This window comes from Ochlerotatus camptorhynchus, unplaced genomic scaffold, assembly GCF_037179485.1.
Source record: "Ochlerotatus camptorhynchus isolate MF236.1 unplaced genomic scaffold, CSIRO-AGI_Acam_v1.1 ptg000551l, whole genome shotgun sequence".
Lineage (NCBI taxonomy): Eukaryota > Metazoa > Arthropoda > Insecta > Diptera > Culicidae > Ochlerotatus > Ochlerotatus camptorhynchus.
This window is the reverse complement of record NW_027041034.1, coordinates 1,141,877-1,159,974: the sequence shown is the minus strand read 5'-3', so window position 1 is coordinate 1,159,974 and position 18,098 is coordinate 1,141,877. Positions and strand designations below refer to the sequence as shown.

General features: G+C 39.3%; 2 protein-coding genes across 2 annotated transcripts in view; one reads left to right on the top strand and one right to left on the bottom strand.

Annotated features, from left to right (window-relative positions):
• The window catches only part of LOC135713373 (major facilitator superfamily domain-containing protein 8-like), a 115,053-nt gene that overhangs the window by 65,441 nt on the left and 31,514 nt on the right, over nucleotides 1-18,098 (top strand). The gene's annotated exons all lie outside the window — the stretch shown is intronic.
• Nucleotides 13,753-14,408, bottom strand: LOC135713368 (catenin delta-2-like). The gene is made up of 2 exons (XM_065236473.1): nucleotides 14,060-14,408; nucleotides 13,753-13,984 (listed from the first exon to the last, which is right to left on the bottom strand). Exons 1-2 carry the CDS (start codon nucleotides 14,406-14,408, stop codon nucleotides 13,977-13,979), a joined length of 357 nt encoding a protein of 118 aa, XP_065092545.1. The 3' UTR covers nucleotides 13,753-13,976.

Sequence of the window (18,098 nt, the reverse complement as noted above, 5' to 3'; positions counted from 1 at the left end):
CTGAATATTTTTTCAAGTATATTTCCCATAAAAGACGATAGAGAGGATTGTTTGATTTAATTTTGTAAAAATCTTCTCTAAAAATAGAATATTTTTCAAACAGACAAAGACAAGCATGCTTTAAAATACTACCAATTATAGAATCTATTGTTCTAGAAACGGTTCCAAACGCGCAGAGTCTGCTGAAACCTTGACTTTTTTTTCCTGGAATTCATAAGATATATCCCTGCAATGGTGTTCAAACCCAAGAGCCCTACTGGTGGGAGCTTCCTGGACCATCAATATTCAATATTTTATTGTTCTTGTGACGTTTAAACAAATTCAATAAGTTTTCGTTTGAAAGCTGGTGTATGAATTTGCATTGAATCACTTTTTATAAAATTATGTCAATCAATACGTATAAATTTAACTTGAAATACTTGAAATTCATGGTAAATAATTATTCTGGTATCAATATTACCGATTGGTAGAATGATGGAGGAGGATCATGAATTAACGCTTGAGGAGGAAAATAATAATGAAATCTTGAAGTTAAATTTCTGTCAAAAAAATAATAAAACGATGTTATGCAATTATCAGCTTTAATTTGAAATTGCCCCACTGTGGTTGCCTAGTGCATCCTTCTTATTAAAGAAGTCTTAGAATCGCGTGTTTTACGGCAGAGGGAAATGGTGTGAAGCACGTTTGAGGAGTACTGTGGCCGATGATATTTTATCAAGAGCATTTTAAAAAAAGTAAACATATATAGACTGTTCCAGAAAGTATACGCACACTTTCAAAATAACAAAAAATTCATGTTTTTTATAAGTTTTAATAATTTTATTTGGCAAATCATATTTGTATTTGTATTTCAAATGATATTTTACTCTCGTTTAATCAACATATTCAATCATAGCCAAGACTCCTAACTTTTCCTCGAACATGACCCATTAGCTTCTGCACGTGGTACTTCCCACCATTTTGACCACTTTTGGCCAATCGTTTTTGAATTTTTGGATGTCATCCGCTGGTTTTATTAATTTTCGAAGCTTTGCTTTGGTTAAAGCCCAAAAAGTCTCGATTGGCCGTGCCTCCGGGCAGTTCGGCGGATTCATGTCTTTCGGCACGAAACATACATTTTGACTTTTGCACCATTCTAAAGTGTCCTTTGCGTAATGACATGACGCCAAATCAGGCCAAAATACTACTTGACCTTCGTGCTGCCTGATCATTGGCAACAATCGCTTCTGGAGACATTCCTTAACGTATTTCTGAGTGTTCATCGTCTCCGTTGTGATGTACGGACTAGATGTTTTACACACTCGCCTATTTCCTGCCAAACCATAACCTTCTTACCGAATTTTTCGGTAAAAATTGCCTCTCCGTTTCGGGGATGTCCTTGCCTTCGCTTACAGTATAGAATTGTTGTCCGGGAAGCGTTTTGTAATCTAGTTTCCCGTACGTTTCGTCGCCCATTATTATACACCCAGAATTTAGACACAATAACGAATTGTAGAGTTTGCGGGCCCGTGGTTTCACGGACGCGGCCTGTTTTTGGGTTCCTTTTGGGTTTTTTTCTGCTTCCGGTATGTTTTTTGCTCAAGTCTTTCTTTGACACGCATGACGTTACTCGACGAGGTTCCTAGTTTTTTCGCAACATCCCGAACGGAAGTCGCTGGTTTTCGTTTGTAGGCATCCCTGATCTTTTTATCGATATCCGGACTTACAGGACCGGATTTCCGGCCACTCTTCGGCGCATCTTCAAACGTACACTGTTCTCTATATTTTTTAATCGCAGTTCGTACCGCTCCGACGCTTACACCCTTTTCCTTGGCCAATTTTCTCAAGGAGAGTCCGCTCACAGTGCATCATTTGTGCACGGTACTTTTTCGTTGTTCCGGAGTAAGACCACGCATTTTGACAGGAAACACAAAACTGAGCACTTTTTTGATGCTATGTCATTCAAAAATGAACAAACAAAAGGACGCAGCCAAAACATATTGAAATATTTCATTATATTCAAAGTGACCGTTAAAATAAGGTGTGCTCATACTTTCTGGAACAGTTTATAGTTAACTCAGAATTAGCTGTTGAATAATAATTAAGCAGTCGGTCAGGTTGCCCCATTTGTGTGTGTTACAAATAGCCCCCATATATATTTGTACTCCTCCCACATCCTTGTTGTGTAAGGATCTCGGAGGCCTAGAAGTGACCTTTTTTGCTTACTGTGTAGATGATCGTGGGTTAAATTTGAGCATCACGTTGTTTGTTTTTTATAACTGAACGTAGATAATTTATATTCAAAGAGAAATTATAAATAGGACGTAGGGTAGAGAACGGTTTCGGCATAATCGCTCATTTGCGTCATGTTAAGTAGAAAAATCTAATAAGTGCTTTCCCGATTTTGTCAGTTCCCGATTTTGTCTACCCCCGATTTTGTCAGTTTTTTTTCTCGATTTTGTCAGCCTGCAGATTTTGCTAAATTTTTAAATTTTTTAACAGTTTAAAGTAAAAGTTATATTCAAAGAGAAATTATAAATAGGACGTAGGGTAGAGAACTTTTTCAGCATAAACGCTCGTTTGCGTCATGTTGAGTAGAAAAATCTAATAAGTGCTTTCCCGATTTTGTCAGCTCCCGATTTTGTCTACCCCTGATTTTGTCAGCTTTTTTCTCGATTTTGTCAGCCTGCAGATTTAACTAAATTTTTAATTTTTTTAACATGAATTCTCAAACCCTACGCTATGAATAATTGTTATTCTTACACTTTGCTGTAATGTGAATGTTAGGGGAAGCGAGGGTAAAATGTACCTACAGGGTCTTTAAACAAATTTACCTTTTACATTTTAATTCATTTACATTAATACATTATCATTTACATTAATACATGAGCATTACATATTACATTGAATTGTACATAATAGTTTTGATTGACTTTCAATGTTCAAGAGATTTCGTCATCGCAAATTCTCAAATTCAACGGAGATAAATAACATCGTCGATTGAAAGGGACAATGCTTCAAACTTATCATCCCTATCAGCTTTTATTTTGGATTGTCGGAGAGGCAGTTTGGATTTCGGACAGATCAACGGTGGATCCAACTCGGACAATGGTCGATTTAGTCGAGAAGGCGTCCAAACAGAAGCGAAGAGGAGATCGATATTGCACCGTGATAAAGATCGACGTCAAGAATGCGTTCAACAGCGCAGCTAAAAAGCCATTGCCAAAGCGCTGCATAGAATGAGGGTCCCTGACTACCTGTGCAGGATTCTGAGGAGTAACTTCCAGAGCGTGGCTCTGGTCTACGAGACAGATATGGGACAGAGATCGATTAGGATCACAACGGAAGTTCCACAAGGCTCCATCCTTGATCCAACGCATGCCTTTGCCTCGAAGCGCGTGTTGAAATACCTGGGAGTGATGATCGATGACCGGTTAAACTTCAACAGCCACGTCTGTGAGAATGCTCGAAAGGCCATCAACACAATACACAACACAACACTGGAAACGAAGCAGAACCAAAGGAAACTGAGCAGTACGTTCCGGCTCATGGCCATGCGAGTCATGAGTGCGTACAGAACCATCTCATCGGATGCAGTATACGCTATCGCCGGAATGATCCCTATCGGCATCACCCGGCGGAGGACAGCGAGTGCTACAGTCGGAGAGAAGCCGGTAGAGTACGGATAGTGGTGAAACCGGGGTCTTTGTCAAAGTGACAATAGGAGTGGAACACGGTGGATAACGGTAGATGGACACATCAGTTATTACCGATTCTTTCGACCTAGGTGAACAGAAAACACGGAGAAGTCAACCACCACCCACGGCTGCCTCAGGAAATACCTGCATCGATTTGGACACGTAGCGTCACCCGTATGTCCGAAGTGTGGCAACGTGGAAGGCACTTGGAATAGAGAGAGGAGCAGCGATCTAGCAACGCCAGCTAGCACTGAGAGTAAGAGAAGTGCCAGCCCCCTCGAAGTAGTCGCTTCAGAGTGGTCCCGGTGGATCCAGGTAGAAGAGAGAGTAAGGAATGGGCTTTAGTGGAGCTACGCTAGGCAACTAGTGAATACCACCCCGTGCCAACTTCAATACAGGTCTGACTTTTTGACCCCCCCCCCATTTTTTATGCTTTGAAAGTTGATACATATTTCACATCGTCATCGTCAAAGGAAGATTAATTTAATAATTCTAATAATATTATTCGCGGTTCTGTCAGTTTCCCGTTTTTGTCAGCCTAAAATTTGATAAGGGGCTGACAAAATCGGGAAAGCACTGTACATCAGTGATTTCGACATGAACGAATCAATTATACATATGGTACGTTAGTTAAGTTCAAATGCTACAAAACATAGTGTTTAAGAAGAAAGATCTAGATCTTTGACATCAAAAATCTATCCAAATGCTGGGAAAATTTGCTGCAATCTTAAAGCAATTATTTTTTTCCAAAAGCTTTATCTTAGAACAATTTAAAAAAAATCGGAAAATGTTTTATAAATAAATTCTTCGGTTGAATATTTGAGAAATTCAGCAGAATTTTAATTACGGTACTTTTAATTTACTGTACAATCAAAGATACGTTAAAAGCTGCATAACTCCATCAATCCCTTTTTAAAGCTCAGACCGAAAAAGAACTAGGTGACATCGAGCGCTTCTAAGACGGAAATCATTTGCACCATTTACTCACTCCCCATGTCCCCAATAATTCCACCCCCACATTCACATCATCATCATTGTCAGCTTCCGGCTTTCAAGCTCCTCACCAGTATCTCTGTGGTTGCAACCTTATAGTAGTATAGTGTGCTTCTGCTACTCTTCAAAATGAGGGTGTGAAAAACTGTGGCTCAACTAAAATATGATATTCCCTATCCCCCATGCACTCACAAGCACACAATCATCGACCACCGCACATCACTTATGGTGTATGCGCTTGGTTGGAAGAACATGTGTTCTGATGCATTATGCTGTCATCACAATCTGTGTTTGCTACTTCGAAAAGGCGAGACGAGACGATAAGGCTACGGAACGAAGATTGGAAAACATTTCTCTTTGGTTCTTCACGTCGTCGTCAGATCCTAGGTAGAGGTATGTTAGGGCTACGCAAAGAATGACGAAGCTCTTAAAAACATGCAATCACTGCTGTGCCCTGCCCAACTACAGGAAACGACCGGTAGTTCTAATAAAGCATATTGACCTAGAAAGTGGCCTTCATCGTCAACGTCCTCATCGGTTGCTTTTACTGATGGAGTTTTTCGGGAGATTTTGTGGAGATGTGTGAATATGACTATATTTTGCATACACATATGAAATGGGGTAGAAAACCAGCTACAGAACCGGAAAAGCCACACAACACTCTATAGAGCAGCCGAAGTTGTTATGATTCGAGCTAGTGGCTTCATCTCTTGGGGAACGGGTACATCACATCACATCACATCCCAGAGAAGGCTTTATGGTAGGTACTTTTCTCGCAAAAATATAGGCCCTGCTGTTGCACTTTCTGTTGCAGGTCAAACCGGCAAAGAGGAAGTTGTTTTTGCTTCACACAACATTAAATTTGATCCTGCGCCATAGGCAAGAACATCACCTAGCGATTTGTGGCAGGAGGACCTCGGTGCATAATTTAATAGCAGTTTGATTTCTGATGCTGAACAGTGGGTTCGATCGATAACCCATTCGGGATGGGTTGACAAACATAAACAGGAAACTGTCCAGCTGCTTCCCATAGCCAGAGCGGTATAGAGGGAAGTTTTCTGGCTCCGCTTCCTAAATATTTGCTCTCGGTAAATCAACCGGTGATAAATTGATGGAAAGCAGTTTAATTATTGGTCGTTAAAATCGTAAATTCGATACCAAGCATGGCGGTGCTTGTTTGCCGGATTACTTTCGAGGATTTGCGGGTCAGTTGACATAAAATTGAAGTGCAATAAATCAAATCGTTATTTTTATATTTCGAATCGAACATGTCACAGTGCATGCAAATGGAAATAGTGGTTTTATTGTTCGTTAAATTGGATTACTGCAGCCCTGAGTTGGATGATGTTGAGAATGCAGTAATTTCTTCCTTTTGGGTGATTAATTGTAAACTGAGTGTGTTTTCACCTTTTTCTTCTGCTTGGCTTTTATTTTCACGCCTGTCGGCATTCACAAAGTTGTTAATTGGGTGTTTACTATGGCAGTATCATTTTTGCATTCATACCAGAGACGTTTTCAAACCTGAAACATTTGTAGACCGAATTTGTTGAATCATAAACTCCCACTTAGCATTATTCCGAAGAAATTTTTAAAACAATTCAACCAGTTTGTGTCGAAGACCAATTCATATACACTGAGATATTTTTTTTACACGGGGGATATGTACCATGTAAAAAACAGTGCAACAAATAAACTATATAAAAAAGACTACCAAGATATTGACTTTTCACATGCTAACATATTTAATTAAAAATTGATTTTGATGCCATTCGAAATAATAGCGGACATAGTTTTAAAATTTCTGTATTCACACCAAAAAATGTGATTTTTTTTAAAGTATGCCTTTCGATTACCTATGGTTTGAAACAGATAATGAGATTCGAATCACCGATCAATGTATCGTTATCTTGAAATCGTTGAAAACGTATCGAGTAAATTGCGACTCAGCGGCGCCAACCGTGTTAAAAAACGCGTGTGAAAAAAACATAAAAAACGTGTAAAAAAAGACTTGAGTGTACAATTCTATTTTGATGGAAGAAAAAACTTCCCCAGAACGAAAGCAATAGCTTGTCTACTGACGCGCCACGGAGCGAAAAGTTACGATCCGTTGACAATGTCGTATTGTGTCTATTCAGAAAATCTATGTCAACAGCTTAACATCCATTACCGCACAACGGTCGGTGACTTTTGCGACGACGACGACGACGGCGGCGATCCAACTGGCACCCTTTTTGACACCTACAATCGGAAAAACAACTGCAACTGTATAACTGTTTGCAATAAAAACGACCAAGTCTGTAGTTGTCCAACCAGCCAGTCAGTCCGGACAATAAGGTTAAGTGCCATTATATTTGGTCCGCACGTTCCCTATCTAGCACTCTGGAGGCATTTGAATTCCAATCGATATTCGCCCTCATTATAATGCGTTTTCCACCGGTCTGTGAGGCTATCCGTCCCCAATGGCTTCGAAACTTTCCGAACTGTTGACTGTTGATTGTGTGGAATTTGAAGCCGCCCAGAGCTTCTCAGCTCCACTGTGCAGTGTGCATGGTGAACCTGGTGTAAAGGCGCCTCCACTTGAGGGCGCTGGGGAAGGCAGCGGACGACAAAATATTGAACAACAATTTATTAACTCAATTTACAGTTTATTAGTGCTGGGTGCTGCAGTTGCTTCGGCCATTAGAAACTGGAGCTGTTTGAAATTCACCTTCCACTTCCACTCCTACCGAGGGCAAGCGTTACAAAGTTTCCCCATTTTCAGAGCTCATGCTGTCGCAGTCAACGAGCACGCGAAGTTTAGCTATTATGATAAATTGACATATTGCATATGAGATGTCATATTTCATTGTTGGTTGCAATTTTTTTACTAGGTTGCCATGCATTACCAGTCCTGTGCACTAACTACATTTAATAGCGTCGACGTCGACATAGGCCGGATTCTGAAACCACCGTCAGAGCGATTGCATCCTAATGAACGCAGAGCACGTTACTCACCGTGGTTAAATTTATGAACTCTCATACATTCTAAAGAATACTCCAAGCCCGCGATAAGTCACATTAGCGCAGACATACAACTTCATTAGGGGGTGCATTTAACCCATTTGTTAATTTCAACTGGCAAAGGCGTAAGCCACCGTCGGAACCGAACACAGGTTTAAGCTTGCCTTTTGCGGGGCCCAATTGATATATTTGAAACGTTGACAGTGGACAAGAAAGAGCATTACCAGGTATTTAATCGTACCTCACGCGCCGTCTCTGCCTCTCGTTACGGGGGCGAATCCCAAGCCGTTTAAAAATCGAATTTCAATAATTCTTCCGCACTCTTGTCGGTTGCCACCGTAGGCAAATGCGTAAAAAATGACACGGTGAGCACCGAAAACATACAACCACCATTGACTCACCCAGAAGAAAAGAATAATTGATCGTAAGCTCATTAAAATCTGAAGCTCTTTGAGTTCGAAGTTCGGATTAAAAAAAATATATTCCATTTTAATTAAATTCCCTTCCCGAAATGTGCGAAAGCTCTTTGCGCGAGGGTGATGACAGTGACAAGTTTGCTCAACTTTCGCCTCGGAACCTCTCGTGCGGTCGTCGTCATCGTTTCTCAAATATGAAAAAAAAATATCCAAAAGAGCGACTTAATTTGGCCAGGAAAAGTACTCTTTTCCCCTGCAAATTCGGTTCTGAATGAGCGTGAGTGTGAATGTGTGCAGTTTTTATGAGGTTCGGAAAAAAGTTGTACATTCAAACGGATTGAATTGGGAAGCACTTAATCGGATTAAGTTCTTGGAAGCTGTTTGAGAATGGTTCGCTGTTTTCCGCCGGAAGAATGGGTAGAGTGAGCGTGGAATATGCTCGTAGGTTTTGCTCGCTGGCAGTTTTTTGTTTGTTTTTGCTTTAGTATGCACCGCATAAACTCTTCCGAATGTCGTTTTTTTATCTCTTTTCTCTTGTTCTTTTGGGAATTATTCGATCTTTTCAATGAAAGGGCGTGCTGTAATTAGTAGGCCTTATTCCATTTTCTGGGAATTGAAATCGGTTGATGACAATATTCATTGCTTCAATAATTAAGTTGAAATTTCATCTATTTCTGGTTGGTTATATTTACCAATATAATCTTATATGTTTATCAAAAACAAAATAGCATACGAAACTAATTCGCATTTCAAATTTTTTTTTGTGTTTTCCCTTGATTTGGATTATTTTTAAATCAAATGTTAAATATTTTTATAATTTTAGCTGTTATGTAGCATAACTTGGAATTGATGCTACTGAATTCAGCGATATTCCACGAAGTAAACCAAGAGAAAAAATCGTGAGTCATGGTGAGTTATTGTGAACATTTTTTTTTGTAAAAAAGGTACAACTGAAGCTTATTTTAAGAAACAACATAGAACAATTTATGTAATGTTTTTCAGCAATCGATAAGCACTGTACATTGAAACTAAACGTGTTTTGAACCCCTGATTCTTCGTTGGAATTTTTCTTAACAATAAAAAATAATTTTTGTTTGAAGTCCTGTAAATTGCATTAGGTTTACGTTTAAGAACGTAATTTTGGTCTATATTATTCTTAATCTTAATAGATCCATCGTTAAAAATAGAGAATAATACAAGTCGAACTTGGTTTTGAATATTTTTCATACTGTTTTACAGAATACCTATCATAACTAGAAAACATCAAACCAATTTCAATAAAAAATCAGCGATTTAGAGTTTTGGCTAACTGAGATGCTTTAAAAAAACTCAAGATATGGGCTATAATCCATACGATATACAATGATACAAATCAAGTTGATATGGCAGTCCACATCGTGCTCTCTTGCCGTGCGGATCTATGTGCTTTTTGCTGAAGGAAGTGTTACTGCTATCTAAAGCTACAACAAATATAAACAGCACTTTTCAGTGCCTAATAAACTTGCAAATATTCTACCTTGTTCGACTCTTATTCCTCTTTGATCCTTGTTTGGACCCTACCTGCGGTAAACATGTTTGATTTGGCAATTCCTCTTCGATCCCTCGGATTCATATAGTAATCTGCTTGGAAGTTAATTTGGAGAAACGTTTAACTGCCGCCATGGCGCCATAAACGCAAAAGAAAAAGGAGATCTCTTGATCCCCCTTCTGATGAAATTAATTTGAGCAATCAATTTGATATGCTCACGGATGATGAGATTGATCCATCATGCAGGCAAAATTCCACTAAACTCTTCCGGCTTAATGTCAAGAAGGAAAAGGTCCCCCTATTGTCATAACCACTTTCATTTTCCATACTCTTCGCTCGGAACTATTTAACATCGTTAAGGGGTTACGCCACCCTAGAATACAGAAAAATGCACCAACTTCATTAATTTTTTTTTGTTATTTAATAAAGTCACATACTAAATTAACTTATATGGGCTTATAGTACACATAATTAGGGGTGCTTACAGTATTTTTTCATAAGGGGAAACCATGTGTGGCAGTTGGCAGCACTGCGAGTTCCTGGCACTGCTTCCCGTGTAGTGTTACGCGGCCCACACTTTCTTCGTCGTAAATATGAACCTAGAACAAAAACGAGTGGTTTTTCTTATTTTATATAAGAATACCTAGAGAAGTACATACGGAGATGAAAAAATTTGGAACTTTACGCAAATGGGACTTGTTTTTGCGAAAAATCAGTTTGTTCGCCTGAAATTTGTTTCTAAAATTGTTTACCACAATTGCATTTTTTGATCAATTGAAAAGTTCGTATGTACTTCTCTAGATAATTAATCAGAGAATGCAATCGTCAAAGTCTAGATCAAATTGAGTCAAAATTGCAGATGCTATCGTGTGGGCCGCGGAGAGAAATGTTGTATCGAAAAAAAAACGCGGTGGAAGTTTGAGGTGCGTGATGCAAAGTTTTGTAATTTCGGTTTAACTTTCGGAATTTTAATTTGTTAGACATGGAACCAATTGTCCCTTATTCTTGACACTTCAGAGTACCTTTTTATGTAAAAAAAATCGATTTTTTGAAAATCCTAGGGTGGCGTAACCCCTTAAACTGAAGTTTTCACTTCAAACTGGCCATCGGGGTGAGTGCATTGGCTGAAACCATGAACGGATTCAAACGTCTTCTCCAATATCTTACTGAGAAGCAACACACATTTTTCACTTATGACACCAAAACTGAACGTCAGTTCATGGTTGCCTTGAAAGGTCTGCCCAGTGCACAGTGTGTGTGTGTGTGTGTGTGTGTGTGTGTGTGTGTGTGTGTGTGTGTGTATTCAATCTAACCCCCACTGGTCGGCAGTGTTACTATGGAAGAACTCTCTCTACAATGTCACATTTATGGTCATTGTAGACATCTTTAGTTCGGGAGTTAGAAGGTGATAGCTCTATTGCAGATCCAGCAACCCATTTCAGAATGTCTGGAGAGTCACGCCCATTCCGAGCCCCGCATGTATGCATCACCATTATCAAATGAATATTGGTAATACATACACGCTTCCAGGTTCAAAAATATTCTTTTCAAACCAGGCACGTATTTAGTTTATGTTTTTTTTAATTTTAAAATGTATTTGGACTAGTCTCACCATGTTCACTTGATCCTTCAATCCATGCGTTCCGTAGTTTTGATTTTCTCGATGCTTTGCAGCTCATTTCGTGATGCACCTTTATCATAATACTTCCTTCAACGAACACAAATTTTTCTTGCATTGCCATGGTCATCTGGGAGGTGGTTCGCGGCCACCAGCTACCACCCGTCCAGTCTTGGGCGTATCCAGCGAGGCATCTTTCATATTGCTCGCAATCTCCGGAACCGTCGAGAGACCAAAACTCGCGACGGACACATTATCAACACGTTCCCGGGCTAATTCACCAACCGGACCGGGTTCAAAATCGCCCACGGTGACGAATCTCTCAATAGAACTACACACCGAAAGTGTGCCATCCGAACTCGAAGAATCGGGCTCCCGGTAGGCAATGAGAACCTACACCGACCAAAAGAATTGAAGCTGCGTCGTAGATTCTGGAGGTTAGATTCAAGGTCAACCGAGTCACTCAAGGCAATCACAGGCAAAACACGATACATCGCTAAAATCAAAGGTCTAAAAGTGCCAAAACGTGCGTTTTTTTTAGTTTGTGCAAAAACGGTCTATTTAAGCCATGTAGTGTCTTCGGAGAGGTTTGTTCACTTAAATAGACACTTTTTATGGGCTTAGCCATTACACGATTAATCTACCTAGCAGGGAGATAAAAATTTACTTTTTTTTGTTTGTTGCTGAAAATCAAAATTTTAGACAATATTAAAAAAAAACATTTTTGCTGAAAACGTCAACCCGTTATCTCTTATGTTTACCGAGATATTTATTTTTGGTTAAAGCTTTCAGAAAATCAATGTTTTGCAAATAACTTTTTCACAAAGCAATTTTTTGACATTAATATTGTCTACACAAAGGTTTGTTTTTTTAAAAATACGCCAATTTGTCATGGGAAGCAAAGATCCTATCTTAAATAAAGGGTGATACGGTCAAAATTTTGTCAATATCAACTTGACGTATTTCTTTCAATTTTGCATTTAAAAAACCTGAAACCCCTCATTTTGAAGGTGTGTGTGTGTAGAATGTTGCTCTTATTTTGATTTTGGAATTCACTCTTCAGTTGTCAAAATGCCGTCCAAGCAAGAAGAGCAGCGTATCAAAATTTTGCTCGCGCATCGCGAAAATCCGAGCTACTTGCACGCAAAGTTGGCAAAATCGCTAAAAGTTGCCAAATCAACCGTTACAAATGTAATTAAAGTGTTTGGGAAACGTTTGTCGACAGCCAGGAAGTCTGGATCGGGGGGAAATCGAAAACCGGAAGCCGCTGAGACGACAAAGAGAGTTGCCGGTAGTTTCAAGCGAAACCCTAACCTCTCTCTCCGAGATGCCGCAAATTAGCTGGGTGTATCGTCTACAACCGTGCATCGAGCCAAAAAACGAGCCGGACTATCGACTTACAAGAAGGTAGTGACTCCAAATCGCGATGATAAACAAAATACGAAGGCCAAAGCGCGATCCCGGAGGCTGTACACGACGATGCTGACGAAGTTTGACTGCGGACGACGAAACCTACGTCAAAGCCGACTACAAGCAGCTTCCGGGACAGGAGTTTTATACGGCAAAAGGAAGGGGAAAGGTAGCAGATGTTTTCAAGCACATGAAACTGTCAAAGTTCGCAAAGAAATATCTGGTTTGGCAAGCCATCTGTACCTGTGGCTTGAAAAGCAGCATTTTCATAGCTTCCGGGACTGTCAACCAAGAAATTTACGTGAAAGAGTGTTTGAATAAACGTCTGCTGCCTTTCCTGAAGAAACACGGTTGTTCCGTACTGTTTTGGCCGGATTTGGCATCTTGCCATTACGGTAAAAAGGCCATGGAGTGGTACGCCGCCAACAACGTGCAGGTGGTTTCCAAGGACAAGAACCCTCCCAACACGCCAGAGCTCCGCCCAATTGAGAAATACTGGGCTATTGTCAAGCGGAACCTAAAGAAGACCAAAAAAACTGCTAAGGGCGAGCAGCAGTTCAAGGCAAACTAGCTTTCTGCGGCGAAGAAGGTGGACAAGGTGGCTGTACAAAATCTGATGGCAGGGGTCAAGCGTAAGGCCCGGCAATTCGGATTTGGAAAAGCGGAAGCCTAACTGGATATTTTTCCTGAATTTTATACTAATTGAACTTGATAAAGAAATTTAATTTGATTTTTTAAATAAACGATTTCACCGATTTACACGCGTTTTCCCTTGACCAAATTTTGACCGTATCACCCTTTATTTCATAAGATATTTAAGGTTTTGACCCAAAATTAGTACTATTTCCATGGCCAATAGCTCAAAGTTGGGTGAAATTGGGCAAACCAGGCTAATTACATTTGAAAACATGCTTAAAATATTGCCCAGTGCATACCAAATTATAAGTCTTCCTTAGTATTCTCTGCCGATCTGCTTATTACCAAACTATAGTAAACCGTGTACAGGTAATCGTTTTCTTGGATTTAAGGCATGTACTCGAAAGAAAAAATACACCAGACAAAACTGTTCGCCAAAAATTTATTTTTAGTCGGATTTTCTTGAAACGGGGGTCTGCATTGTCGCCTAGACTAAACGAACTCCACCAGGTGGCATCTGGGTGTACCTGTTTTAGTGTTGCAATTGAGTGGTTGTTCCTAAATAGATTCACTACATAGCTGCTGTCCTACTAGACTCTCTCTCTCTCACTCTCTTTCTCATTCTGTGTGTCTGTAGAGTGTTGGTTAGCTACCTTTTCTGACTACCCTGATAGATCGGATTGTGCTTCTTGGTAGATTCATCTGCCTACAAGTTCGGGAAAATCGACACATTAGAACGACTCACGGTGACTAGATTCTACCCTAGCTGCGGCGGACTTACCCATCTTGACAGCTCCGTCGCTCGGTGGCAGGGACATTGCTTGGCCACCGTTGTTCAACGCTTGCTGCCGCTTCATGGTTCGATCTTCGTATCTGGTACCACTCTGGGATGCCATCGGACGGTTCAGTGTGTTGTTGGGTGAATTTGGTGAGTTGTCACTATAGCTGCCACCGTTGCTACTGTTTACGTTCCGCGAGGCGATCGTTTTCGTCACAAAGTCCTGCTCCTTCCAGCCGTGCTTCTTGTACATGTCTCTCAGTTCCTGATGTTGCCACATTGTAAACAGCAGCTGACCGGCAAATTTCAGTACCCACGGGGTGTACTTTAGTCGTAGTCGTGTCATGTTCATTAATCGCTCTACGCCACCGGCATGGATCGAGCGAATTCCGCATTCTTCTTAATGACTTCGTTTAACGTGGCCAGTACGGCTGCGATCGTGTCGTCCGAGGTACCCTGATCGCACTGTGGATTCCCAGAGGGTAACTTCTGGACCAAATCTCGCATCGCGTACTTGCCGATCAATTCTTTATTTCTTTGGTCAATAGCTAGATTGCGTAGAGCAGTGGCAACGGCACGGTGCATATAAAAAAATTCTAGGGGTTATTTGTTTTTTCAAAGTGGTTCATGGAGGGTTAAAAGAAGAGGGTAAATTTAAGGTTGTAAAAATTCACCTTTGTGGTGGTAAATTGCAGAAAAAGCTGTTTTTTTAATAATTCTGGTGTAAAAATATCATCAACGAATAATTCTGGTGGAAAAATGGAATCACGCAAAAAATTTGGAGGTGCACATTTAACTGAAAATTTCTGGTGGAACGTTCGCAACACTGTGGTGAGTGTAGAAGCAAGGGTTATTCATGTTTCTGGTGCATAATTTGCATCGTTCTGATGAATGCAAGCTTCATTGAAAATGTATGGTGGAAAATTTGCACCATTCTGGTGCATGAAGAGACAAAGCCTGAAAATTGCACCACAAAGGTGCATGGTGAAACAAACTTCACTGACAATTTTTGGTGCACCGTTCTGGTGAATAGAGGAACATGCTCTATTGACAATATCTGGTACAACATTTGTATCGCTTTGATAAATTAGATGAACAGAAAATTTCTGGTGGAAAACTTGCACTGGTCTGGTAAATGAAGGCACAAGATTTATTTAAATTAAGCTATATTGAAAACTACAGGAGGAAAATCTGCACCGTTCTGGTGAACGGATGAGCAAGCTCTTCGGAAAATGTTTGGTCTCAAATTCACATCCTTTTGCTCAATAGAGGAACAAACTTTAACAATAATTTCTAAATAAAATTTGCACCATTCTAATGATTGGAGGGAAGCTGCTTTACTGACAATTTATGCTGAAAAATCTGAAAATAGGAGCAAGCTTTATTTGGTGGAAAACCTGCAACATTCTGATGATAGGAGAAGCAAGCTATATTGAAAATGTCTGGTGGAAAATGGAAGAAGGATATCTGCACCAATCAGAAGATTGGAGAACAATTTTTATTGAACATTAACGGTGGAAAATTTGCATCGTTCTGGTCAATTGAAATTTTCTGGGGCGTATTGAAAATTTCTGGTGCAAGATTTGGCGATAGCTGAATTGAAAATTCCTGATGTAAACTTTGCACAGTTCTGGTGAATGGAGGGGCAAGCTTTATTGAACATATTTCTGGTAGAAAAAACTACAACGGACAACTTAAACTTGACTTCCGAGAAGAACCTCAAGGGTATTGAATTCTGAAGACAAGTTCATAAAGAAATGATTTCTGGGGATGATTCCACGAAAATTCGGCGAATAATTTCTAGTGAATAATGCAGATAGTTCCAAGATAATTTCGAAAAGAATACCGAGAGAAACAAATTTTTAATGAAATTCCAAAGGTATGTTGAGGAAAATTTCAAGAAAATTCTGAGGATAATTTCAAGCTCATTTTGGGAAGAATTTCTGGAGAATACAGAGGAAATTCTTCTGAAAATTTAGGGGAATTTCAGTTCCAAAGTGTTCTGAGAAAAAAAAAGTTCTAAAATATTCCGAGAAGATCCTCAAGGATATTGAATTCCTAGGACAGTTCCAAAGTATTTCTGGAGAGAATTCAAAGAAAATTTTGCGGATAATTTCTAGTACATCCTGCAGATAGTTTCAAGATAATTTCGAAAAGAATACCGAGAAAATCAAATTTTGAGTGAAATTCCAAAGGGAATTAAAGCGAAATTTCAAGCGTATCCAAGGAAAATTTCTAGCGCATTCAGTTCCAAGGTGTTCTGAAAAAAAATCATAAAGAGTTCTAAATATAAGTCCAGTGGACTTCTGAGAAGAATTTCAAAAGAGCTCTTAGGAGAGTTCTAAAAAAATCCGAGAAGATCCTCAAGGATATTGAATTCTGAGGACAGTCCCAAAGAATTTGTGGGGAGTATTCCAAGTTATAGTTCCAAGATAATTCCGAAAAGAATACCGAGAAAATTAAATTTAAAGTGAAATTCTAAAGGGATTTTGATGAAAATTTCAAGGGAGTACCGATAATTTCTAGCTCATTCCCGAAATAATTTCTGGATAATACTGGGGAAATTCTTCTGAAAGTCTAAGGGAATTTCAGTTCCAAGGTGTTCTGAGTAAAAATCAAGGAGAGTTCTAAAAATAATTCCAGAGGACTTCTGAGAAGAATTTCAAAAGAGCTCATAGAGTTCTAAAAAAAAAGCTTTTGGATTCCCTGATTGAAAAGTGGGTATTAGTTTGCCATTGAACCTTGGTCGATTGTAGTCTTACTAAAAAATCGTCGAAGAATCTTCTCTGAAAATGTCAATGAACAGCTTTGAATGTGTTGGTTTATTTCCTTTTAATTCCGTTATAATTGCTTATCTTTTGACAGATACGCGTATTTCGTCTGCTACTTGCAGACTTCATCAGTGCCAAGCACTCAGTATCACTGATCAAGATTGGATTAACAAGAGCAATATACTGTTTGTTCACTGCTATGTGCACCCTACTATCGCAACCATTTGACGAACCGATCATCATCGACATCGTCGATGGGATTAAATTGCCAATTTCCATTGGCTGTCTGAAAGCAGTTTGCATTGAAGAAGATGAACCACCACCGGAGCAAAAAATAAGTAAAATTAGCTACATTGAACAGTAGGGAAAAATTGGGAGGAGGACAGCAACATCTACGAAGTACTTTGGAGTACTCCCCATCCCCAGATTAAATGCAACAAAGAAAAAAAAATTGCCCCTACTTAACAAGATTCCTGTGCACGCTAGTGCAAGACAAATTGGCGTATTTAAAAAAAAACCTTTGTGTAGACAATTTTAACGTCAAAAAATTGCTTCCTGTAAAGTTATTTGCAAAACTTTGATTTTCTAAAGGCTCTTACAAATATATATATATATATATATATATATATATATAGCTGTGAACGTAAGAGCGAAAATATGTGTTTTAATATAATCTAAAAGTTTGCTCAAGACACCATTTTGTTATCTCGGCAAACAAAAAAAGGGGGATTAATCATGAAATGGCTAAGTCCAAAAGAAGGGGCTATTTAAGTACACAAACTCCTTTGAAGACATGGCTTAAATGGACCGTTTTTGCATAAACTAAAAAACGCACGTTTTGGCACTATTAGACCACTGTGCAGCGGTGAATGCCTGAATCAGATCAAAGACGAATTGAGAAAATTACTTGGGGTTGAGTCACTCCAAGGAATAAAAATGAATTTTTTTATTTAGTTCACTTCAAGTCTAGTGAACTAAATAACTTGAAGCCCTTAGAAAAAGCTAGCCTTATGCTCCATGTCGGAGTGAAGTGGGAACACTTCAGGAAGACTTGAGGAAACTTCCTTTTTGACCGTTTTGTCACGGCGACGCACGCCACCAACGAATTTTACCAACTCCTCATGTTAGGAAGAAGGAAAAATACTTAGAAAAAATTTAATTTTCATTACTGACCAAACTGCAGAACTTTGTTGCAACAAATTTCAGAGAATAAATAAAATTTCTCCAATCCTGAAAAAAATCCAAGTCACATAGAGTGGTGTGGGAAATAA

What these genes read in the sequence shown, in the direction of transcription:
- LOC135713368 (XM_065236473.1), bottom strand. Translation starts at nt 14,408, where the DNA reads ATGAACATGACACGACTACGACTAAAGTACACCCCGTGGGTACTGAAA.